Source organism: Apiotrichum porosum, assembly GCF_003942205.1.
Source record: "Apiotrichum porosum strain DSM 27194 chromosome Unknown scaffold_3, whole genome shotgun sequence".
NCBI lineage: Eukaryota > Fungi > Basidiomycota > Tremellomycetes > Trichosporonales > Trichosporonaceae > Apiotrichum > Apiotrichum porosum.
This window is the reverse complement of record NW_021167110.1, coordinates 1,810,523-1,834,825: the sequence shown is the minus strand read 5'-3', so window position 1 is coordinate 1,834,825 and position 24,303 is coordinate 1,810,523. Positions and strand designations below refer to the sequence as shown.

The following is a 24,303-nucleotide window of genomic DNA, read 5'->3' as shown; positions in this document are numbered from 1 at the left end:
CACCACATGAAGCAGGATCTTTTCGGCCAGCGCCGCGGACACGACTTTGGCGGCCACACCTCGGGGCCGTTCCACCAGGGAACCCAGAGCGACCTTGCAGGACCATTCAACAACGGACACTCCAACCACCAGGCAATGGGGAGCATCCACCCTGATGATGGTCAGAAGCAGCAGACCATGGAACAAGACCAACAGCACATGTCTCATGAGCCCCAGCCAAACCGTGGTCACCAGCACCAGCAGAGCTTTGCCAGCGACCGCCACTTCTCCAACGGGCGTCAAAGCATGACTCCCTCGGCCAACACCCGCCCGCCCCAGCCGCTGAACAACTCTCTACTCGAAGCTGCTCGTCAGCTGGACATGAACACTGAAAAGATCGAGCAGCTGGTGAGTGCTGCAAAGAATTTAACCTACCCTTTCCATTTTCTGACCTTTTTTCCTTAGGAAAGCCACATTGCGGACCTTAATGCCCATGCCGACTCGATTGAAAAGGACAACGCCCAGCTCCGTGAGCATCTGCAGGCCGCTCAAAAGCAGACCGAGGAGATCAAGGCCTCAAAGGATGGTACTGTGAAGATGGCCAGAGACCGCTTCAAGGAACTGTCCGAAAAGTGAATTTTGTTAGATGTTGGACCAAACTGACACCAGGTTCGCGGAGACGCACGGAAACCTCAACGACCTCCGCCAGACGTTCCACCGCCAGCAGGCCTCGACCTTGGCCGACCTTAAAGAGGCCATCAAGGATAAAGATACTCTGGCTCGCGAGCTTGAGAGCTGTCGCACTAGTAGGTTAAGTGCTCGTGTTCGTTACTAACCTTCAGCACTCACGACAGCGGTCGAGGTCGCCACGTCCAGTGCCCATGCAGCCCTTGATGACCTCAAGGCCGTGCAGGAGGAACGCGAGACAGTCGTAAAGGAGAAGAATGGAGGTGAGTGTTGTTCATGGCAACGCTGACAACAGAAATCAAGGCACTCAGACTCGCACTTGAGAACGAGGAGTCGCACAAGTGAGTTAGTAGACAGGCGCGCGGCTAACTCCTTCAGCAAGCAGCTCGCGGCTCTTCACGACACCGTCACTGTTGCATTTGGTGGCGACATTACAACGTTTGGCAGTAACCTGGCTACCGTCGCCGGCAGTGGCCTCCTCTCTGCCAACGTTGTCACCACTCTACAGGACCAGATTGGGCAGTATCGCTCCGAGTAGGTGGAGAACACCCCACCGCCAGGTTCACCTCCTGACATTCTCAGGCTTAACAAGGCCAATGAGCGCCGCGAGGAAGCGTTGTTGACCATTGAAACCCTTCGCCAGGAGTTTAAGGACCTCGAGAGTGCCCACGAGGAGGCCAGGGAGAGCCTCATTGCCCAGGTTTCGGAACAAACGGCTGCCATCGCGTCCATCGTGGCGGAGAACAAGCTCGCGAGCATGGATGCTTCAAACGAAATTGATTGGTGAGTGGCCATGGAGACACTGACTGACGGTACAGCCTCAAAGCTGTCAATAAAGCCTTGGAGGAGAAGTCGGATATCCTTACGGCAAAGCATGCCCGGCTCGAAGGCAAGATGAAGGACGCTGCGCTCAGCCATCGTGAGGCCGTCGCTGTCGCCAGGACCGAAACCATCGCCAGCCAAGCTACCCTCGAGAAGGAAGAACGCGACGCCAAGGAGTACAAGAAGGCAGCCGAGCACAAGTTTGAGTCGTACCAGAGGGATATCCAGGTGAGTAGCTGATTTCCAGTGCGTCCAGCTAATGTCAGACCCTTAAAGACACCATTACCCAGGCTGCGCACGCCGAGAAGGTCGCGCAGGCCCTCGCTGCTGAGCGTACGGTATGTCTATTACCACTTGAAAGCGTGCTAATGCTACTAGACTGTGCTCACTGAGGCCAAGAGTGAGCTCGGTACCGCTCGCAAGAGTATCCAGAGGCTCGAGAAGGACATTTCAAAGCTTGAGCAGCAGCTCGCGAGCTCTCAAGTGAGTTACCACTCTCTAAAACCTAACTGACAACAGGACAGGTGCAAGCTTCTCCAGAACGAGGTTATCACCGTCCAGAAGGATCTCGACACTGCCCACGAGTCCGCCAAGGCTACCCATGATATGAGTGCCAAGTCGCGGGAGCTTCAAAAGAAGGTGAGTGTGGCGCAAGGGGCGTTTCGACATTAACAACCGCCTAGATTTCCGACCAGGCTGCCCGCCTCACGGACAAGGACTCTCACATTGCCACCCTCGAAACCCTTGTCAAGGCCAAGAATGACGCTGCAGACAGCTTGGCCAGTCAACTCAAGGAAATCAATGACTCGGCAGTTGACGAGGTGAGCTTTTTTACCCCACTCGAAGCTGACCCCAGGCCGTTGCGCGTGACGCAGAGATCCAGGATCTTCGCAGGCAGCTGGACAAGAAGTCGACCGTGAGCTGCGGGACAGGAACTGGAAGAGCTGACAGACAGGACCAAAATGCCGCAGCCTTACATTACGCCGCTGAAGAAGCCAAGCTCGTTGACGAGTTGAAGAAGAAGGAACAGGAACGCCTTGGCCTCCAGTGTTCACTCGACCAGGTCACCGCAAGCGTGCCAGCGGGAACTTCGCTCATTCGCTACCAGCGCGGCGAGATGGTGAGTCCCAAGCCCAACGAGATTAGTGCTAACCTCAGGTTGCCGCTGACAAGGGTCGGTTAGTCTGAGGGCTGCGGATGGCTAACCCGCCAGAGTTCCTCCAGGCCATTGAGCGTGAGTGTGCCGCGAGATCTCGCTAACGTGGCAGTGTCCTTCCAGAAGACGATAACCGAGCGGGGTGGGTTCTGGTTTTTCTCCACCTACTGACCCGTGCAGAAAACCAGATCCACGAGGTAACATCACAACTTGAACACGCTAACAAACAGCTTCAGAACAAGGTCAGGAAGCTCGAAGAGGCCAGGAAGACGGTCACCATGACCCCGGTTTCGGTAAGTCTTGGGGGATGGATGAATCTGACTGCATAGGTGCCCCCTCGCGTCGTCATTCAAGCTCCTCTGTCGTCGCCGCTCTCTGACCTAGAGGTAGATAAGGCGAGCGTGAGCTTATCTAACCTTACAGGGAACCAATACTGCCCGCACCCCGACCCCGGCGCTCCCTGTCCCAGGCAAGCGCAAGCTGGTCGAGCTCGACAGCAACACGGACGTGGTCGACGAGATCCTTGGCGACGGTTTCGACGGCGACATGGACCTTCACACCGCGGGACCGAGCAAGCCCAAGCCCAAGCCCCCCACTGGCGCTGCGGACGTGACCAAGGCGGCACCTTCAGCCCCTCCCCCTCCCTCCCCCAAAGCCCAGCCCAACCCCAAGGCCCAGCCCAAGAAGTCTGCGCTGAAAAAGACCACCAGCGCCAAAAAGCCCAACGTCGCCACAACCACCACCACCCGTCGCCAGTCGGTCCGCCTCAGCTCCCTGCCCATCCGCGACTCGGCGTCCCCCGCACCCCCCGCTCTGAAGTTTACTATATCGTCGGCGTCGGTGTCCGCGTCGACGCCGGCTGCCCAGATGCCCAGCACTCTGCTCCCGCCCTACATTGCGTCCAACGCGCCGGCTTCGGGCAGCAGTGGCGGCGGCGGCGGCGGTGCTGGTCCGAGTGCCCTCGCCATCGCCAGCGCGAGCGCTACCGCTGCTGCCAACCAGGCCGCATCGTCGTCGACCCCCGATTTGGCCTCGGGCTCGGGCTCAGGCTCGGGCTCCGGCGGCGCCGGCACGCACCCGCCTCCCGCGTCGCAGAACCCCAAGCGCAAGAAGGTCGTCAACACCTACTGAGCGCACCCACCCCGCCCTGTACATATCTTGCACGCAGAGAAGGAGAAGAGAGGAAACCTTGTAGCTAGCTTGTAGGAGTAGGAGCCACTGTACTTTGTGATGATGGAACGGGACGTGTCCATCCATCCACCCACTGTGCTGCATCGCGAGCCACGGTCAAAAGGCTCGCATGGCATATGACTATCCATCGCGCACAACATGGTTACAACAATGATTCTCGCAGTCTCGCTGCCTCCTGCCTCCTGCCTCCTTCTCACACACCCTCCTCCTTGCTGCTACTCTCCGCCTCTGCCACGCGCTTCCGCTTGCCCAGCACATCATCCACGCCGACCATACTGGCGTACCCCTCCCCCCTCCCGCGGAGCACCTCGTGTACGAGCTGGGTCTGCGCAATCGCCAGGTGGAGGTACGACTGGGCCTTGATGCCCAGCTGTTCGCGCAGGACGCGGTCGACCTCGACGGCGTCCCGGCGTCGACTGTCGCGCAGGGCGTGAACCGCCGTGTCGTTTGGACTAGCGCCAGCGCCAGCGCCGCCAGAACCAGGGCCGAGCGCAAGCAGCGACGCCGCGTGGTCGAGCAGCTCAATGTCGCCCGGAGACCAGCGGTCGTCCCGCGCCTGCCGGCGCAGGTCCCGGCCCAGGCAGAGGACGCGCGAGTCCGTGTCCATGTCCGAGTTGGTCTCCGAGACCGCGCCGTCGCCGTCGCCGTCGCCGTCGCCGTCGCCGTCGCCGTCGATGGCTATTGCGTCGTTGTCCGCCCGCGTGGCAGATGCCGCAGCGGCCGCGGATGCAGCCGCGGCAAAGTCGTATACCTTCAACCGGCGTCCAATGTCCTCTGGGAGCGGGGGCAGGCTCTCGACGAGGACGAAGGGGATGCGTCCGCGCTCGTGGCTTTCGTCCGCAATGGCACGTGCCAGGGCGAGGAGAGCGGCCGTGGGGGACGCAAAGCTGTCAGCTGGCGAGTCGACGTCGGTGGGTCTGGGCGGGACGACGGTGTCGGGCTCGTGCGCCTCGGCGTCGGCGGGCACGAGCCAGCCGCGCTTGGCCATGGCCTGCTTGACCAACGCGAGGGTGCGGCCGTGGCCTGCGGTCGAGAGGTGGTCGAGGACAAAGGCGGCAGTGGCGCGCGAGGCCGGGTCTTGCAGTGGCGAGTCGGGAGGGAGAGCAGACGGGATATCGTGGGGGTCGGCTGGGCCCTTGGCGTGCTTTTTACGAGTACCCTTGGTCTTGCGCGGATCCACAGTGGTGGTAGACGGCTTGACTTTGGGCAAGTCGCCGGAACTCTCTCCAAGCCCTGCGAGACGGGGCACGACGGTCTTGGGGGCCGACCAGGCGGCAAAGGTCGTCTTGGGCGGGGCGAGCACTTGTTTGACGACCTTTTCGTTGATGGCGCGCACGTGCGCGTCAATGTCGTACTTGAACGGCCCAGTAAAGTTGACGGCGACCGACTCGTTGACCGTGCGCATCCCGACGGCCGGGTAGAGGTTGTGTGGGAGACGCGCAAACGCGTTGCCCTGGAAGACACCATTCTTGGTGAAGAAGGCGCGGCCAGTGGTATAGTCGATGCCGCAGCCGACCGTGTCGTCGGCACCCCAAGTGTCGCTAAACTTGAGTCCTTCTTTCTCCTCACCCTCAAACACCTTGCCGTCGTCACCGTGCCACCCATACGCGCCCCTGTCCCATCCAACAAGACGCTTGAGGCTGTTGTCGCCGTTCATCCATCCGACAGAGATGAAGCCCTTGTCGCCCTTGTCGAGCACGTCCACCTCGTAGTAGTAGACTCCGATACCGTTGGGTATGGGGCGGTTGGTACGTACAGAACGCGCGTCCTCGTCTAGGTCGCGCAGGCTCTTGATGTTGCGCGTGCCGAAAGTGACGACTGGGTGTGGTGCAGCGGTACGTGTGTCGACACTGAGCTCGAGGTGCGAGTCGTGAGGCGGAGGCGCAAAGTCGGATGGAAGCAGAGTAGACGGCGGGAGGTCGGTGAGGGAAAGGTAGTGTGGGTGGACGGTCGCCCTGTCGCGTTTCCTGCGCTTGGGATTGTTGCTGTCCCCGCCGTCTTGGTCCTCACGCTCGCGACTACGGCGTCCAAGCGGCCCAGGTGTTGTGGCAGCCTCGGCACCGACAACTTCAGGACTGGGCGCTCCCTCGACGTCGTTGCGGTTTGTCGGTGCCCATGAACGTGTGCGTGGGCTAAAGTCGATCATAAAGTGGTCGCCGTCAACATTGTCGGCTTCACCACGGGTGGAGGAACGGAAGCTCTGCGCGCGACGGCGGTTGAAGCGTCCTCGACTCAGCGAGGCGCCCGTCTCGGGAGATCCGCCCCACCCGTCCAGATCGAGCATGTCCGCAGCAGACGGACCGTCGGCGCCTGCGCCTACGCCTGCACCCGCTGCTGTTGTAAAACCCGTAGCGACGCCTGTGCCCGCTGCAATGGTCGTCGGCTGGGCCCCGACAAACATGCCCCACCGGTCGTCGTCTTCGTCGCTCTCTTCGGGCTCGCCGAGGAAATCCCACAGCGGGTCGTTGTAACCCAAGTCTTCTGGGTCGTAGACGTACATTGTACGGTCGCCTCGGCGGCCAGGTCGGCGGAGGACTTGGGTGGCCATGCGTTCGTTGGTGCCATTTGTAGGGGGGTCCATCGCCGCTGCCCCCGTACCACGCATGGATGAGTAGAGAGTGTCACGTCCTGTCAATGTCACCTGGGGAACAGTACCAGGTCGCGGGCGAGGAGCAGAGTCGGCGAGGATTGTACGGCGAGCGCGCGAGCGAGGTGGCGGTACTTCATCGGCCGGGGCAGGCGGTTCGCCACTGCTGGGCCCACTGGCACTGGCGCGGCGACTCGCACTGGCACTCCCGTATCCCGCTGCGCGTGCAGTGGCAATCGCGTTGGTCCATGGGTAACGCTCGCGGGGGCCGTCGATACCGTCGTTGGGCCAGCTCATGCCGAGCATGGGGGAAGAGCTCGAGTTGGGCGGGTTCTGGGCTTGTGCTGCGCCGGCAGAGAAGCGCCAGGCGCTTGTGCGACGGACGTGATATGGAACGATGACTCGACGTTCGGGGGAGGGAGACGCGCGAGGTGGCGGGCCAAGGATGTGTTCCAGTGTGAGGGCGCTGTTCTGTCGAGGAGCAGATGGGTCTGCTGTGACAGATGACGAAGAACTGGACGGGCCCGCGGCGACGGTAGTCGACGCTTCGCCTGCGTTGGACTCGGCGTCTCGTTGAGAGGCTGCGTTGCGTTCTGCAGTCGCAGCAATGTAATCTGCGACAAAGGAGCGGGACATGCGCGCCGCAGAGTGTGCTGTATCGCGCCTGGGTGGGAGACCGGGGACGAGGGATGTGAACAGTTCAGCGAGACCATCGGGGACGTCGACGTCTTCAATGGCCCACTCGTCGTCGTGTGGGGGCATGGTGCGGGGTGGTGAGAGTGCCAAGGGATGTCTGGTGGAAGTTGAGGTGGACGAGGAAGCGGCGGCGGTCTGCGACAACGCCGCGTCCGCTGCGGAAGTGGAGGTCACTGCCCTCGCGGCGGCGGCGGCGTAGGTGGGGTGTCGGCGGCGATGTCGGCGTGCGGACAAAGAAGGGAACGGGTCTGGTGGTGGCGATTCTGGCATGGGTGTAGTGAGAAAGGATGAGAATGTGGTGCACGAACACACGGTCCAGCCGACCACCGGTTGATAGCTGCGTCAGAGGGAGAGAGTGGTTTGAGTGGCAACGACGACGCTCTGAATCCGTCCCCCCGCCAGGGCGGTTCCCCGCACCTTCCCACACAGGCGGGGGATTGGGATTGTGGGGTGGGGCTCTCGCGTCTCCTCCAACGGGCCAACATTGCCCACTGGCACGTGTATGTGTTGCATGCTGTACCATGTATGCATACATCGTAGCTCTCTACCCCCCCTGCTCATGCATGTCTCGGTGCACTGGTCTTGCCAACCAGAAGCGTGTTGGGGAAACAGTGGTGGTATGGCCGCCGAGTGCCACAAAGAGGCCGCCGGCAACGCCCTGTCAACCGACCGTGCTGACCACCCCGTCGACCGACAATGTCTTGCCGACCGCCGCCCACATCCAACAGCCGCAAACCGCTCGTCTCTTGATGTCGCACATATTCTCATTCCCCCCTCCTTCAACAATGCTCTCTGCACATCCCCCATCACGACATCCCCCGTCCACTGCCGGTGCGAAACCGTCGTCCTGTCGAGCGCTGGGCGGCGGGCTCCCGCGTCTACGGCTGGTGTGCACCTGTTGACGCCTACTTGCTCGTCTACATGTTTCTGACACGACCTGTTTCGAAGCACTGCTTGTTGCTTTTTCTGGCGGGCGAAAAGGAGAGAACGACGACTGACGCAACACGCAGACGGGGGTGGCCTTCCCTCTACAGGCGGGGGTAAGCGGAATCAAAAATTGGTTCCGGGGGGACGGGCGAAGGTGGACGCGCCGTCGTTGTGCGCGTGCGCTGGCCTGGCCTGGCTGGCTGGCTGCGTCTGGTGTTGTGTGTTGGTTGTGCGTCCCCCACACCGCATCCATCCCATTCCCCCCCCGTCCTCATCTCGCACCCCCACAACCCGCTTCCTTACACATCCCATCTCCCCTTTGGGCGTCCCCTCCCCCCCCCATCCCTACCTGCCCCCTCTCACACACGCCCCACCAGGTGCCCATCCTGCGCTCACCACAGCGCCGTTCGCTCACAACGTGGGATAGCAGCGTGTGATGTCCGGCCAAGGTTACCCGCAGCAGCCAGATCCCAACTTTACTCCTCCTGTACATCCCGTTCCTTCTCCACACCCCCTCTACCACCAGGACATCCACCAACAGCACTTTTCCCAGCAGCACCCCTACGCAACCCACCCCTACAACACCCCACAGCAGCCCTATCCGCAGCAGCCGCAACCGGGTTACGACCTCCAGTCACTCCCAGACCCCAACCTTTCTCCATCCCAGTACTACCACAACCCCCATCCATCACACCTCAACTCGCCCGGTGTCCCCGCTCAGCACCATCAACTCGGCGGCCCAGTCCCCCACCCTTACGCCGCCGCATTCCTTCCTCAGCAAGGGTTCCCTGTCGCCCAAAACCAGTACCATCAACTGCAGCACCAGCAGCAGCCGCAGCCAGGTGTCTCGCCTTCGTGGGCTCCTCAGCAGCTGCAACAGCTTCAGCTTCAGCAGCAGCCGCAGCAGCAACAACAACAACAACATCTGCAGCAGCCAAAGCAGGAACTGCCTGAACCCATCGCCGTTCAGCCTTCCCCCCCACAGGCGGCACCCTACGTCGCGCCTGTCCAGCCCCCACCAGAGCAGCCCATAGTGTCGCCCCACGTTCCCAAAATCACTCTTCGCTTCACCAACAAGCCCAAGACAGTACCTGTCGCTGCGGACGCCGATATGCCGATGCCAACGAGAGGAACACGCAACGCCTCGGCGGCGGCGGCGGTGCCAACGCCGGCTGACGACGACGAGCATGGCCGCCCACGCCGGCGAGCGTCCAAGCCCATCAAATACGCGGACGACGACGATGACGAGGACTTTGTGGGCACCCCCGAGACTCCCCCTCGCGCTGCCTCTCGAAAGACTGGTGACCGCAGGGCGACTCGCCAGTCGTCGCGCGCCGTCAAGGAGGAAGACTACGAGGAAGAAGAAGAAGACGACGATGGCGACTTTGACGCCGAGGGCGATGGCGATGGCGACGGCGACGATGACTTTGTCGCGCCAGCTCCCGCAACGCACGAGACTCGTCGCTCAAGGCGCGCTCACAAGGCTCCTGAGCGCTACGACGACGACGACTTTGAGAACAAGATGATGGACACGAGCCCCATTGTCGAACCTGTCCAGCCTGTCGCTACCACCTCGACATCTCGCCCTGCCGCAGGCGGCCGCCCGAAGCGTCGTGGTGCTTACCAGGACCCTGATGATGACGAAGACGCGACCCCAGTACCGAGCGCGGCGCCGCCAGCAGCCAACGGTGACGCTGTTGACGCAGCAGAGGCCGACTATGTGCCCGAGCCGCCCAAGAGCCAGTCGCGCGGTCCCCGTCACTCGTCGGCTGATGCCGAGTCGTTTGCGCCGTCCGAGTCTGCAGACTCGGCGTCCAGCCCCGACCCCATTGGTGACGACTATGTCGACGACGACGTGCAGTCGTTTGCCGAGAGCAGCCCTCCCCGTCGCAGGACTACTCGCCAAACCACCGTTGCCCGTCGCAGCGAGCGCACGAGGCGCCGCCAAGAAGAGTCGGACGAAGAGTATGGTGCGCGTCGCACTTTACGCAAGCGCGATGCGCAGGTCAACTATGCTCTCCCTCCTCTGGACATGACAGCCGAGATCCAGGCGGCCGAGCGCCAAGCCGACATGATCAACCGCATGGCCGGTGGCGGTGGTCGCAACCGCGGCTTTGGGGGCATGACTGCTGCAGGCAAGCCCCTTCCTTGGAGCATGCGCGGCAAGGACCTTGCCAACTTGATGGGCGACGCCGACTCGTCCGACTCGGATGCCGACTTGCCCATGAACGCTGCCGCTGGTCCGTCGCGGGCTGGTCCTGCCGGCCCCAACGTCCCTGGCCCCAGCGACGTGCCCAACTTTGGCCGGTTCAATCCCAAGTCTTGTATGTATGTACCGTCGGTGTAATCACTAACGTCCCAGCCACTGCCGATGCCGACCCACTCGGCGTTGACGTCAACGTTACCTTTGACCGTGTTGGTGGTTTGGATAACCGTGAGTTGGCGTCGCGCCCTGCCCGAGCTCACACCCAGACATCAACCAACTCAAGGAGATGGTCGCGCTTCCTTTGCTCTACCCGGAGCTCTTCCAGCAGTTTGGCATCACCCCTCCCCGTGGTGTCCTCTTCCACGGCCCGCCAGGTACTGGTAAGACGCTACTCGCTCGCGCGCTGGCAGCGTCTTGCAGCAACGGCAACACCAAGATTGCCTTCTTCATGCGCAAGGGTGCCGATGTGCTGTCGAAATGGGTGGGCGAGGCGGAACGCCAGCTGCGAATGCTGTTCGAAGAGGCACGCGCGTCGCAGCCCAGTATCATCTTCTTTGATGAGATTGACGGCCTCGCACCTGTGCGTAGCAGCAAGCAGGACCAGATCCACGCCTCGCTAGTGTCGACCCTCCTCGCCCTCATGGACGGCATGGACGGTCGTGGCCAGGTTATCGTCATTGGCGCTACCAACCGTCCCGACGCTGTCGACCCTGCGCTACGTCGCCCAGGTCGTTTCGACCGCGAGTTTTACTTCCCTCTCCCCAACCGTGATGCCCGTCGCAAGATCATCGGCATCAACACACGCGACTGGGAGCCTCAGCTGCCAGACTCGATGCTCGACAACCTCGCGACTCTGACAAAGGGTTACGGTGGTGCCGACCTGAGGGCACTGTGCACCGAGTCTGCATTGAACGCCATCCAGCGTCGTTACCCCCAGATTTACAAGTCGACCGACAGGCTGTTAGTCCAGCCAGGCTCCATCCACGTTCAACCCAAGGACTTTATGCTGGCTGTGAAGAGTAGGTACAGAAAACGGGGGCGAGTCACTTACCTGCGCAGAAATCATCCCTTCCTCTGCCCGCTCGACGTCCTCCACTGCCATCCAGCTACCGGCTCAGCTTACGCCTCTGCTTTCCAACGACCTCGAGAGGCTCAAGACTGCGGTCGACCGTGCCATGCCTCCCGTCAAGAAGCGTACCGCGCTCGAGGAAGCCGAGTACGAGGACGAAGACGGTGACACGTTTGAAAAGGAGATGATGCTGCAGTGTAAGTTGTTTGGCGTGACTCTCAACTGACGTTTTGCAGCCCTGGACAAGTTGAGAACCTACCGCCCCCGTCTCGTCGTCTATGGCGCGGCTGGATCTGGCCAGACGTACCTCGGTCCCGCCATCCTGCACCACCTCGAGGGCTTCCACGTGCAGTCCTTTGACCTTGCGAGCCTCATGAGCGACTCGACCAGGACCGTCGAGGCCGGTATCGTCCAGCTGTTTGTCGAGGCCAAGCGCCACCAGCCGAGCATCATCTTCATTCCGTCCCTCGCGCAATGGTCTGCCAACGTCACGGAGACGGCTCGCTCGACCACGCGTGCCCTTCTCGACGGTATCCCCCCTTCGGACCCGGTGCTTCTCTTGGCCCTCGTGGACGGACCTCTCAACACGCTCCCCCGCGACGTGCGCTCGTGGTTTGGCTTTGGCGACGAGAACCGTCTAGAGCTCGGCACACCGTCTGCGGACCAGCGCGCGCAGTTCTTCTCTGAACTCCTCGACGCTGTGCACCGCCGCCCCATCGACTTCCCCGACGGTGTCCCCCGCAAGAAGCGCGTGCTCGAGGAGCTGCCCATTGCTCCGCCCCTGCCACCTCGCGAGCCGACTCACGCCGAGATCCAGCGCGAGCTCGACCGCGACAATGCCGCTCGCCACATGATCCAGCTCAGCTTCAACACGTTCCTCGGCGAGCTCAAGCGCAAGTACCAGCGTCCCGTCCTCATGGCCAAGGAGGCTGCGTACTATGCCCAAGAACGTGCTGCCGCCGAGAAGGCCAACGCCAACGGTAACCCCGAGGACCCCGCGGCCGAGGCTCCACAGATCGTTGTCGACCCGGCCACTGGCCAGACTGGCGTGCCCGTCTTGATCGACAATGGCGACTCGGCCAGCCTCGCTGTCGAGCCTCCCAGGGTTGAAATTGTTCCCGTCCTGGAAGTTGCCACCGCTCGCACTTCGGTCGAGCCGGCCAGCAACCCCGAGATTCCGACCATTGTAGCCCACGACCTCGACCTGGAAACCATGTCCAGCAAGCTCATCAAGCACAAGTACTGCACCCCCGCCGAGGTCCTGCACGACCTGGCGCTCATCGAGGAAAACTCGCGCTTCCTCGCTTCGCAGGAGACGCGTCTCAAGATTGGTGCCATGATGGCGCAGGCCCAGATCCACGTCTCTGGCTTTGACGCAAAGTGGACGCCCGAGTTTGAGGCCTATGCCCACCGTACGCAAGAGCGCAAAGCCAAGCGCAGGGCAGAGCGTGAAAAGGCAAAGGCAGAGAGGGACAAGGCCGACGTTGAAAGGGCCGAGGCGGCCGCAAAGGACAAGGACACTGAAGGCACCAACGGCGACGCTCAGCCGGTCGTTACGGAGAACGGCAATGGCAACGGTGACGGCGACGCCACTCCTACCGCCAACGGTCTCAAGCGTACGCGCGAGGACGGCGACAGCGGCGAGGGCGAGCCTGCTGAGAAGCGCCCTCGCGACGACGCCATGGACGTGGACCCCATCGACTCTATTGAGAACGGCACCGAGCCAGCGGCGCCCGAGCCCGCCGTGTCGGCACCCAACACGCAGCCTGCGGCGGGTACGCCCAAGGACAAGGAGCCCACCCCTCCCGCTGCTCCCAAGGAGCCCAGCCCGCCCGCCAAGGAGCCAACGCCCACCCCGACCCCCAAGGAGGCCACTCCCGTGCCACCACGCACGCCTACCCCGCTGCCAGTGTACCCGCCCTTTGTGGTGCCCGAGGACGACGTGTCGCAGCTCACCACGGCCCTGCGCGACGTCACTGCCCCGCTCAACGTCGAGGAACTGGAGCAGCTGCGCGCCTCGCTCCTCGACTGCGTCTGGCGGGCCAGGCAGGACTGGGACCGCACCCACCTCGTGACCGACATGCGTGCGCGTGTCGCCAAGTTTGTGCGCGAGGTCATGGAGGTGCGTGACGACGGCGAGGATGAGTTTTAGGGAAAACAAAACAGTCAACAGAAGAAGATATGTATATGAGATAGAGAGAGAGTGAGACAGAAGGAGACAAAGTGCCGTGTGCAGAGCGAGAGAGAGAGAGAGGGGTTGTGGACGTGGACGTGATACATGCGGCATAGCGTTAGATGCAGTAGATGCCACTTTTTTCGGTCAGGTCGCCAGGTGGCCCATGAAAACAAACTGTGCCGACGTCGGCCGCCATATCATGCCCATAGTGTGTTTTTCAGGTGCCGGCCGCTCCGAAGCGCCATAGTGTGGTTTTGGTGCCAAGAAAACGCGCTGCCCAAAGGGATCCGCTCTGTTCTCTTGGTGCCTCTGTACCATGCTGATATGCACACTCGATCTTTGGGCATGACGCAAAGGTACGAACAATCCGTCTTCACCTCGTCGGAGCTTCGGAGCCCAGTGTGCGGGGCGCGGCGCCGGTCAGAGTGTTAAAGTTGCACATCCAGTACGTGCATGCCGTTGTCGCTCGCTTGCAAGCACGCGCATGCAAGCGCCCATGTACCCATGTGTCCGCACGTCTGCCCGGGTGTGTGAGATTCAAGGATTCAAGACCACGAGCGTCGCATGTCGCACCTGTGTTGGGTAAAACGGCCCAGCAGCAGGTGGAGCGCAGATCCCTTAGTGCGTGGGGGTGTCATCCACAACGCGTCATAGACGACACACCCTGGCCATTACGGCGCGGGCACGAGCAAATCGCCACAACAGGTTATTGTTGCACCCACCCACAGGCCACAGGCCACATCCTCTTCATCGTCCTTCTCATCATCATCCCCAGGCCCCTCGTCGTCGCTTCTTCCACATTCACCTACCAACAGCGCCACAGCCCAGCATGTTCATATACAACGTGCACGCACCACACAAGACGTTTGCGCTCGCCGCAAAAGGTGAGTGAATGCTGGTGTTGCCGCCGCTCGGCGCCCGGCGCGCCCGGCGACTGCCTCTGCCGACGCAGTGCTCTTGTCGACAGCACCCCACCCCCATCCGCGCCGCTGACACGCCAACTCTAGCCAACGAGAACTCGGTCGCGCTCATCGAACGTATCATTACCAAAGCGAGCCTCCTCCCGGCCGAGGCGGAGGTGCTGCGCGCCAGACGCGACGGCGCAGGTATCGTGTACGAGTTTGAGGGCGAGCGCTGGGCGCTGGAAGATGGTGAGTCTGGGAAGGACGGGGCCGTCGGGGGTCGGGAACGGGTGGGCGCGCGCGCGCGACGCCGAAGCCGTCGTGTCCGTGTCCCCCTTTGTCGGCGTCCGACGCCGAAAACCCGGGGAACAGCAACACTGACGTCGGGTTTCCCCAGATGACGACCTGGCGATTGTCAACGAGCGGTTCCGCGCCGATGCCGAGACGATGGCGAGCCCCTCCATCACGCTGCATATCAACCTGCCGCACTCGAACGGGATCATGCATCACACAACAAGCTTCAACGGCCCGCCTCCGTCGTTTGTGTCTGCCAGCGCCCAGCTGCAGGCTCGCACCGAGAAGAAGAAGAAGTCGCAGTCGTCCCGGTCCGGCTCGCGCCCCGCGTCCGCCGCTGGCTCGGTCATTGTCGCGTCCACCGTCCCCTCCCTCCCGAGCTCGCCGCTCGCCGCGTCCCGCGTCGAGCACGTCCACTACGTGCCCCCGCCGTCTGACCCGTTGACGGCCGCAAACCACCTGGGCATCCCCAACTCGGAGAAGATGCGGTCCCGCTCGGCCCAGAGCATGCGCAGCGGTATGAGCACGCGGTCCAGGCGGAGTAAGTGGGGAGACGACGATGCCGAGCCGCTCGGCGACACCAAGCGCCGCCAGTTCAACGAGGTAAGCCAGCTGCCTGCTTCACGGGCGCACAGCTGACCGGCTGCCAGTTCCACGCGAGCAACGGCGTGCGCACCGTCGTGGGCAAGGTCGGCAATGTGGACAATGGTGAGTTCATATATTTGTGTAACAGTGAACTCTGCTGACGCGCCCCCCCCAGTCCGTATGCTGCTCAAGTCGGGGTACCGACATGTCTACATCTCGCGCTCGTTTGCGATGCGCCACCGCCTGATCTCGAGCAAGGTAAGAGGTGACATGTTGAAAGCTTGACTAACCTCGCAGCAATCACCAGGGTTTGGCGGATACTCTGGTCTCCAGATCCTCGGCCAGGTCCCCATCACCATTGGGTCGCGGACTGGGATCCACACGGCCATGCTGTCCGAGGAGCAGCACTTTGACGTGGTGCTGGGCCGCGCGTGGCTCGAGAAGATGAACATCAAGTGGGTAACGGAGCCCCCTTCGATGCTTGCGCTGACCCAGCAGGGTGGACCCATTGGATCAGACGCTCCTGACGTATATGGATTCTGGAGAGACGATCCCGTGCGACCTGGTCGTGTTGCGCGATGCAAAGGGCGAGGTCATCACGATCACCTGAGCGAAGAGAAGAGTTACAGAAAAAAAAGAGATACACGTTCTGGTGCCGCCCCGTCGCTGTCCTGTGCCCGCCTGTCTGTCAGATTGATACCTTAATGCTACACTGTCATGCACATGGTTGTTGGTTGTACACATGTACATGCATGTCCCCTGGAGAGCCTGTATGCAGACCGACCGCGAGTCACGGGCTGTGGACCACCTGCCTGGCATGTCTGGCCCAATTCAACCCACCCCCGCGCCCCTGTGTCTCGTGCCGCCTTCCCACGATGGACATGACGCACCGCCGGGACGGCCCAGAGCCATGCCACACACACCCTGTGCGCCAGGCCGTGCTCATCGAGCCCCCCGGCGCCAGCAATCCCATCCATCTACATCGCTCTGCACTCCCAACGTCCGTCGCTCGTCTTTGCGTTGCCCCCACAATGTCTCGATTCGTCCGCCCAGTGAGTCCCCCATCCACCTCGCCCGACCCATCCATCCGTCTCGGCGTCCCGTTTGCAGCCGTGGTGTGCCTTCCCGTTCGGAACCGCTGGCAGTTGCACCGGCTGCGCTCGTTGCACAAGTGCCAGCGCACCACTGTGGTTCACCTAGTCACACGAGACATCACAACCCCCATCTCGTTTTATCCACCATCAAACGCACGGCAACTGACATGTGCTCGCATTAGTCCAAGTACCGCCACGTCTTTGGCAACCGCTCCAAGGTCAACTACGAGAATGCCAAGGTCAGCGGCAGCGCCTGGGACACGGATCTCATTACGGCCAGCGGGGTGAGTTTACATGAGGCCGTCATGGCGCAGAGAAGCTGTTGGTCCTTTGGACATGCAGCTTCTCCCCTCTGTAACCGACCGCTAACATGACAGAAATACGTCGCTGTAAACTGGCAGGTCGCCGGCGGTGGTGTGAGTGCTCGTTGATGCGATCGTCATGGACGCGGACAGATGTGCTGGCGCTCCCCCATGGCCCCGCTTTTGTCGGGGCTGTCTCTGGATCTCTGTGTGCTGACCCCCTCGCGCTCGCTCCGACGCTGACGCCGCACAGGCCTTTGCCATCCTCCCGACCTTCTCGCCATTCACGCCCCCGGCACCGGAACACTTCCCCACCAGGCTGCCGGATGTCCTCCCGCTTGCCCGTGGCCACACTGCGCCTGTGTACGTCAACAACGACCGCAAAAGCGACAGTGGCCGTGTGCTGACGTAGCGTTTCACAGCCTGGACACTGCCTGGTCGCCGTTTGACGACAACCTCGTCGTGTCGAGCGGCGAGGATGGCAAGATCTTCATCTGGAAGGTCGAGGACTCGCTGTTTGAGGGCTGGGGCAGCGACGAGTGGGAGCCCGTCGACCTTGCGCCGACGGGCAAGCTGAACGCTGGCGGCCGCAAGGTCGGCCAGGTCGTCTTCCACCCTGCCGCATCCAACATTCTCACTGCGGCGAGCGGTGACCACCTCGTGCGTCTGTGGGACATTGAGGCCGGCCAGGACGCCGCGTCCATTACCCTCACGGGCCACAACGACTCTGTCCAGAGCATGTGCTGGAACCCCGTCGGCAACACGCTTGCCACCACTTGTCGTGACCGCAAGCTGCGCCTGTTTGACCCGCGTGCCGGCGCCGACCCCGTGCGCGTCACTGACGGCCACGGCGGCATCAAGGGCTCGCGCGTCGTGTGGCTCGGTGACCGCGACCGTATCGCTACCACTGGCTTCTCGCGCATGTCGGACCGCCAGCTCTCGCTGTGGGAGACTGGGGGCCTGACCAACCTCGACACCCAGAGCCTCGACTCGAGCGCCGGTGTCATTATCCCCTTCTTTGCTGAGGGCAACGACGTCCTCTTCCTCGCCGGCAAGGGCGACGGCAACATTCGCTACTATGAGTTTGAGGGCGACCAGTTCCACTTCCTCAACCAGTACCAGACCTCGGACCCGCAGCGCGGTATGGGGTTCCTCCCGCGCCGTTCGCTCGACGTGTCGCAGAACGAGATTGCGCGCGCGTTCAAGCTGTCGGTCAACTCGGTCGAGCCCCTGTCGTTTATCGTCCCGCGCAAGGCCGAGGGCTTCCAGTCAGACATCTTCCCGCCCGCCAACTCGATCGAGCCCGCGCTCACCGCTGCAGAGTGGCTCGGCGGCAAGACGACCCGCCCCAACGTCGTCGACCTCGAGACCATGGCCTCGTCGGCCAACTCGGCCCCCATCACTCCCTTCCCCCGCTCGGCCGCTGCTACTCCCGCCGCGGCCCCCTCCCCCGTCCCCTCCGCGCCCGCTACCCCCAAGGAGGCTCCTGCCCCCAAGGCTGAGCCCAAGGTCGAGCCCAAGGCGGAGCTCAAGCCCGAGCCAGTGTCTACGCCCGTCGCCGCCCCTACTCCGGAGCCCACTGTCGAGGCCAAGAACCTCGAGATTGAGCAGCCCGAGGAGGAGAGCGAGGACGAGGTTGCCCCCGCAAAGGTTGCTGCTGTTGCTGCCGTGGCTGCTGGCGCTGGCGCCGCGGTCGCAGCCTCGGGATCGACCTCGTCGCCTGCCAACGGCGCGTCTGTCAAGCCGGTGAGTGACCAACGCCTCTTGCATCTGCTGACCCACCTCTCAGCCCTCGGACGAGCTCCTCGTCAAGCTTCTGTCCTCCTCGGCCAAGCTGCCCACGCGCGGCTCGCCCCTTTCGGCCGGTTACGACCTGTACGCCGCTGCGGACATCAAGGTGCCCGCGCGCGGCAAGGCGCTTGTCGACACGCAGCTGTCCATTGCCGTCCCCGAGGGCACGTACGGCAGGATAGCGCCCCGTTCGGGCCTCGCGGCCAAGCACTCGATCGACACGGGTGCCGGCGTCATTGACGCCGACTACCGCGGCACCGTCATGGTCCTGCTGTTCAACTATGGCGAGCAGGACTTTGCCATCTCGGCCGGCGACCGCGTCGCGCAGCTTATTCTCGAAAAGATTGTCATGGCGCCGCTCCGCCAGGTCGATGACCTGGACGTCACGTCCCGCGGCGCGGGCGGCTTTGGCTCTACCGGCGGTTTCAGCCGCTGGTAGTGGACAGCAGTGTAAAGGGGGTTTTTATTTTGCTACTGCTGCTCGTGTTTTGGATATGAGGAAACGTAAAGAGAATACAGAGCTTTTGTTACAGGGAGCGTTTTATGCAGACGATATGTGCTATGCTGCGGCTCACTGATATCACTAGCCACTGGCCGGGGCCAACTGGGCAAGTGTGCTGACACCTGAAAACACTTTTGCGGCGGTGTGTCCGCGTGAATCCGGCGCTGAACACCGGATGCCGCGTATCCGAGCGTCAAACGCGCGGAGTGACCGACGCATGCCGGAGATTGCCGTGTTCATGTGATCATTCGGCCCACTCTTATTCGCCCCCAGCACGTTCGCTGCCCCCACCAGCGTGCAACTTGATATAACAGACGCTGCCCCACTCCGTACGCCGTGTTAACCCCGTCCCCCCCTCACACCTTTCTTGCAGCCAGTAAACAACACATTGCGACAATGACCCCCAAGCCCAAGTCCTACGACGCGGACCGCAAGGCCAAGTCCACCGAGGCCACCTACACGGCCTCGAACGGCGCGCCCGTCCCCCACCCTTACGCTTCCCAGCGCGCCGGCAACCAGGGCCTCCTGCTCCAGGACTTCCACCTCATCGAGTGAGTTGGACAGCCGCTGCAACGACCTTGTTGAACCCAAGCTGACAGTCTCCAGCCTCCTGGCCCACTTTGACCGCGAGTAAGTAACCCGGCGGCGGTGGATGCGCGGTAGATGCGCCACACGCACGCTGCCCACTTGGGGCCACCTGCTACCCCCGTCACCGTCTTCCATCCGCCTCCCCACTCCCTCGTCCTCCCCAACTAACCCCATCCAGGCGTATCCCCGAGCGCGTCGTCCACGCCAAGGGCTCGGGCGCCCACGGTGTGTGGGAGTGTACCGAGGGCCTCGAGGACCTGTGTCTCGCCGACCTGTTCAAGAAGGGCTCCACCTGCCCCATCACGATCCGCTTCTCGACCGTCGGCGGCGAGAGCGGCTCGAGCGACAACGCGCGCGACCCCCCGTGGCTTCGCCGTCAAGTTCAAGACGGCCGAGGGTAACTGGGACTTTGTCGGCAACAACACCCCCGTGTTCTTGTGAGTGGAGTGTAAGGCAAGTGGCGCCATCGCTGACATTGGCGTCCCCCCCCCCCCCCCCTCCTCGCAGCCTGCGCGATCCTGCCAAGTTCCCGCACTTTATCCACACCCAGAAGAGGCACCCGGCCACGCACCTCGGCGGCGGCGACGACGCGACCATGTTCTGGGACTACCTGTCCAACAACCCCGAGGCGGCGCACCAGGTCATGGTGAGTTGTGTCTCTCGGACTCTAGAATTCGGACTCCAGACGCGAGATCTTGTGTGCGGGTGGCTGCAACGCTTGCTGTGGCCATGAGGGTCGCTGCTGCATCATCCCCAGCTCGTAGCTGCTCGGACACAGGTCGTTGGGAGGTGGGAGGGCGTCTTGAATCGCATCGCACATTTCCCACGGCGGGTAACTGCAGCCGAAACAGACAAACCCAGAGTGGGTCAAGGTCGAGTGACCCACTATCGGCCACATCGACCCTTGTCCCACTCCCGACGACGCTGGCTACGTGATTCCATTCGTTGCGCACCCGGACAGTGTTTGGCGAGTGTGCGAGGATGGACCAGTGGACGCATAGGCTAGCCCACTGGCCACTGGCCCCTGGACTTGACGACGTCATTGCTCTTTGGTTGCCAGACGACGTCCTTGTGTCACCCGGCAAGAGCACACGATGCTGACCCGCAGATCCTCATGTCTGACCGCGGCATTCCCGACGGCTTCCGCCACATGCACGGCTACTACGGCCACACGCTCAAGTTTGTCAACAAGAAGGGCGAGTGGCAGTATGTCCAGCTGCACCTCATCTCGGACCAGGGTATCAAGACCCTCACCAACGAGGAGGCCGGCAAGCTGTCGCCGGACCACGGCCAGAAGGACCTGTACGAGGCCATTGAGCGTGGCGAGTTCCCCTCGTGGACCATGAAGGTGCAGACCATGACCCAGGCCCAGGCCGTCGAGGCTTGGGAGAAGAAGGGCATCAACGTCCACGACCTCACCCACATCTGGCCCCACGCCGACTACCCCCTGCGCACTGTCGGCCGCATCAAGCTCAACGAGAACGCCGCCAACTACTTTGCCGAGGTCGAGCAGGCCGCCTTCTCGCCGAGCCACATGGTGCCCGGCATTGAGCCGTCGGCCGACCCCGTGCTCCAGTCGCGCCTGTTCTCGTACCCGGACACGCACCGCCACCGCCTGGGCACAAACTACCAGCAGCTTCCCGTCAACCAGAGCGTGACGGGCTACGCACCCTCCAACTTCCAGCGCGACGGTGCCATGTCCTTCTACAATCAGGGCGGCCGCCCGGGCTACCTGTCGACGCAGGACGCCGTCACCTTCCAGCCGGCCAAGGTCAACGTCGACGCCGTGCACGGCGGCTTTGTCGCGCAGGCCGTGTCGTTCCTGTCCGCCATCAGGCCCGAGGACTTTAACGCGCCCCGCAACCTCTGGCACAAGGTCTTTTCGCAGGGCGAGCGCGACCGCTGGATCGCCACCGTCTCGGGCCACATGTCCACCGTCAAGGACAAGGAGATCATCCGCCGCCAGATCGGTATCTGGCGCGAGGTGTCCGAGGACATTGCGTCCCGCCTCGAGCAGGCCACCGGCATCAAGGGATACCCGGGCATCAAGGGCGTGCAGTTCAACGGCTCGGGCAACGCCATGGACGCCAGCAACCTCATCAGCGCCAACGGCTCAAAGGTCGGCGGCGTCGCGCAGAACGGCGCACCCTCAAAGGCCAAGCTTTAAGCCGCGAGGGCAGCGAGTGGAAGCAAAAACAGGTGCGGGATGTAGGAAGTACAGCAGGCAGGCAGCAAGCAGCACGAGATACATTTTTGTTTTGTAGTAGCGAGCCCAAGCGAGGAGCATGGAGAGAGATGTTGCAGCGGTACAAGAGGCAGAGAGGTTGATGCGGCGACTCCGCCAAAGTCAACTCGGCGGGTCCGCACAATGTTATCAGCAGCGACCGAGCGGACACGCCGCGCGCGACCGATTTAACAGACCTGGTCAGATACAACGTCAGAAACAACATCTATGGCATGGTGTGACATGGTGGTGCTATGGAGCGTAGACAATCTCCTTCTACGCAATGCTATGGGAAACAATGAACCCCTCTCCGCCCTCCCCTCTGCCTCCCCTCTCCTCTCCCTTCTCTCACACGCGCAGCGCCACAGGCGGCATGGCCAGCGGCACATGCCCAAACTCGAACGCGCCCGCCGTGAACGCCGCCGTGGCCTCGTCGCCAATGTCCTCCATGTTCCAGCTCCATGCGTCGTCGTAGCTCCACCCAGCGGGCACCTGCACGTCGGCGCCAAACGACGGTGCGGCCGCTGCAGATGGCAGCTGGCCAAACGCGCCGGCAGCAGTTGTTGATCCGAATGCAGACTTTTGGCCAAACCCTCCGCCGGCGCCGAACGCGCCTGTCGCGGGGGCTGCAGGCTGGCCGAACGCGCTGGCGGCCGCTGGTGGCTTGCCAAAGGGGTTGGTGATGGGTGCCGCGGTGGTGGACGTGGCAGGGGTGCCGAATGCGCTCGCTGTTGATGGCTGGCCAAATGCGCTCGCTGCTGGCGCGGCAGCTTGACCAAATGCGCTGGTGGTTGCAGGCTGGCCGAACGCGGAGCCGGTAGCTGGCTGGCCGAACGCGGATGTTGTGGGAGCAGTAGTCGTCTGGCCAAACGCGCTTGTTGCTGGTGTGGACGCCTGGCCAAACGCGCTGGTGGCGGCTGGCTGGCCAAAAGCACTTGTCGCTGGTGCCGTGGCCGTGGCGGCCGTCGTCGTCGCAGCGGCTGGCTGGCCGAAAGCGCTCTGGCCGAATGCACCCCCGCTCGCTGCGGGCTTGCCGAACGCGCTCTGGCCAAACGCAGACCCCGAGGCCGCAGGCTGGCCGAATGCACTTTGGCCAAACGCCGAGCCGGCGGCGGGAGCCGTGGTTGAAGGCGCGCCGAAGGCTGATGTGGCTGGTGCAGCGGGGGTGGAAGACTGGCCGAAGGCTGAAGTAGGGGCGGCGGGCTGGCCGAACGCGCTCGTCGCTGGGGTGGCCGACTGGCCAAAGGCGCTTTGACCAAACGCGGACCCCGTCGCAGGCTGGCCAAACGCAGACGTAGGCGCAGCCGCAGCCGGCGCCGTCGTGGTCGATCCAAACGCCCCGCCAGCGGGTTTGGCGCCAAAGGCATTCTGGCCGAACGCTGAGCCGCCCGTCGTCGCCGTCGCGCCGCCGCTGCCAAATGCGCTCTGGCCAAACGCCGAGCCCGTCGCGGCCGGCTTGGCGCCGAATGCGCTCTGGCCAAACGCGCTCCCGGCCGCTGGTGTGTTGCTCGCGCCGCCGAACGCGCTCGCGCCCGCGGGCTTGGTGCCAAACGCACTCTGGCCGAATGCGCCGCCGGTCGCGGCAGGTTTGGCGCCGAACGCGCTCTGGCCAAACGCGCCGCCGGTAGCTGGTGTCGCAGACGTGGTTGTGGTCGACCCGAACGCGCCGCCGCCCGACGACGAGCCAAAGGCCGACTGGCCAAACGCGCTGCCGGCAGGCTTGGCACCAAAGGCACTCTGGCCAAACGCACCGCCTGCTGCGCCACCGCTGGTCCCCCCAAACGCCGAGCCGCCTGCGCCTCCGCCCGTGTTGGAGCCGAGCACGCTGGCCTCGGACCAGCCCTGCGGCCTGTCGCCGCCTAGCGCCCTGCCGCCGGCAAAGCGCGCGTCATGCAGTCGCTCGGCGGTACGCACCGTCTGCCCGAGGTTCTGCAGCGCGCTGTCGAGGTTCTGCTTGGCCGTGTTCACCAGCTGCGTCTCCTGCTGGACGTATGCGTCGACGGCCGGTCCGCCCGCCCGCAGCGCCTGCACGCTCTGCCACCGCAGTTCCTCTGGCGACAGGTCCGGCCCGGGGAGCACGTTGGGCTCGTATTTCGCCACGCCAAACGACGAGAGGATCCACTGGGGCCGCTCGGGGCCAAGTTCAAGGCGCACAGTGTCGTCGCTGCAGCGGTGTGAGCGGTGCCGGCGGGGTGAATGGGGACAAGGAGAAAGGGGGACTCACTTGAACTGATACTTGCTGCTCGTGGAGCGGCCCAGCGGTGTGGCATTTGCGTTACTCAGCCTGCTGGAGAGGTTCCCGCCTTGGTTGTTGCCTGAATGTCAGCTGGGTACGAAGAAATCGTAGCTGGACATGGCGGTACGCACGCGAAGGATGGTAGTATCGACAGTTGTTGCCGAAGCGACAGTTGCCGCTGAGAAGGAGTCAGCTAAAGGACCATCTGCATGTTCTGCCTAGCTGCAAGGAAGGACTCACGTTGCTGCCCAATCTCGGCAGACTTGCTGGGACATTTTGTGTGGCTGGA

At 63.0% G+C, this 24,303-nt stretch overlaps 6 protein-coding genes across 6 annotated transcripts; 4 read left to right on the top strand and 2 right to left on the bottom strand.

Annotated features, from left to right (window-relative positions):
• Positions 1 to 6: 6 nt before the first annotated feature.
• Positions 7 to 3,775, top strand: EHS24_006260 (uncharacterized protein; the record flags this gene model as incomplete). The annotated part of the gene is made up of 20 exons (XM_028621732.1): positions 7 to 387; positions 445 to 611; positions 649 to 785; positions 822 to 929; positions 962 to 1,007; positions 1,045 to 1,200; positions 1,249 to 1,449; positions 1,485 to 1,716; positions 1,755 to 1,826; positions 1,867 to 1,971; positions 2,008 to 2,127; positions 2,172 to 2,309; positions 2,345 to 2,404; positions 2,444 to 2,608; positions 2,647 to 2,662; positions 2,702 to 2,722; positions 2,757 to 2,786; positions 2,825 to 2,937; positions 2,974 to 3,030; positions 3,068 to 3,775. The coding sequence occupies 20 exons, from the start codon at positions 7 to 9 to the stop codon at positions 3,773 to 3,775; spliced, it is 3,033 nt and encodes a 1,010-aa protein (XP_028478184.1).
• A 253-nt stretch (positions 3,776 to 4,028) lies between these two features.
• On the bottom strand, positions 4,029 to 7,184 carry EHS24_006259 (uncharacterized protein; the record flags this gene model as incomplete). The annotated part of the gene is made up of 1 exon (XM_028621731.1): positions 4,029 to 7,184. The coding sequence occupies one exon, from the start codon at positions 7,182 to 7,184 to the stop codon at positions 4,029 to 4,031; it is 3,156 nt and encodes a 1,051-aa protein (XP_028478183.1).
• Positions 7,185 to 8,481: 1,297 nt separating this feature from the next.
• On the top strand, positions 8,482 to 13,472 carry EHS24_006258 (uncharacterized protein; the record flags this gene model as incomplete). Its single annotated transcript, XM_028621730.1, has 5 exons — positions 8,482 to 10,369; positions 10,408 to 10,479; positions 10,518 to 11,270; positions 11,311 to 11,517; positions 11,557 to 13,472. The coding sequence occupies 5 exons, from the start codon at positions 8,482 to 8,484 to the stop codon at positions 13,470 to 13,472; spliced, it is 4,836 nt and encodes a 1,611-aa protein (XP_028478182.1).
• An 853-nt stretch (positions 13,473 to 14,325) lies between these two features.
• On the top strand, positions 14,326 to 15,887 carry EHS24_006257 (uncharacterized protein; the record flags this gene model as incomplete). Its single annotated transcript, XM_028621729.1, has 7 exons — positions 14,326 to 14,380; positions 14,504 to 14,647; positions 14,796 to 15,295; positions 15,343 to 15,400; positions 15,453 to 15,535; positions 15,575 to 15,732; positions 15,776 to 15,887. The coding sequence occupies 7 exons, from the start codon at positions 14,326 to 14,328 to the stop codon at positions 15,885 to 15,887; spliced, it is 1,110 nt and encodes a 369-aa protein (XP_028478181.1).
• A 3,475-nt stretch (positions 15,888 to 19,362) lies between these two features.
• Positions 19,363 to 21,721, top strand: EHS24_006256 (uncharacterized protein; the record flags this gene model as incomplete). The annotated part of the gene is made up of 6 exons (XM_028621728.1): positions 19,363 to 19,517; positions 19,573 to 19,596; positions 19,733 to 19,874; positions 19,936 to 19,991; positions 20,062 to 20,200; positions 20,663 to 21,721. The coding sequence occupies 6 exons, from the start codon at positions 19,363 to 19,365 to the stop codon at positions 21,719 to 21,721; spliced, it is 1,575 nt and encodes a 524-aa protein (XP_028478180.1).
• A 405-nt stretch (positions 21,722 to 22,126) lies between these two features.
• Positions 22,127 to 24,289, bottom strand: EHS24_006255 (uncharacterized protein; the record flags this gene model as incomplete). The annotated part of the gene is made up of 4 exons (XM_028621727.1): positions 22,127 to 23,942; positions 24,003 to 24,093; positions 24,146 to 24,192; positions 24,255 to 24,289. The coding sequence occupies 4 exons, from the start codon at positions 24,287 to 24,289 to the stop codon at positions 22,127 to 22,129; spliced, it is 1,989 nt and encodes a 662-aa protein (XP_028478179.1).
• Positions 24,290 to 24,303: the final 14 nt, after the last annotated feature.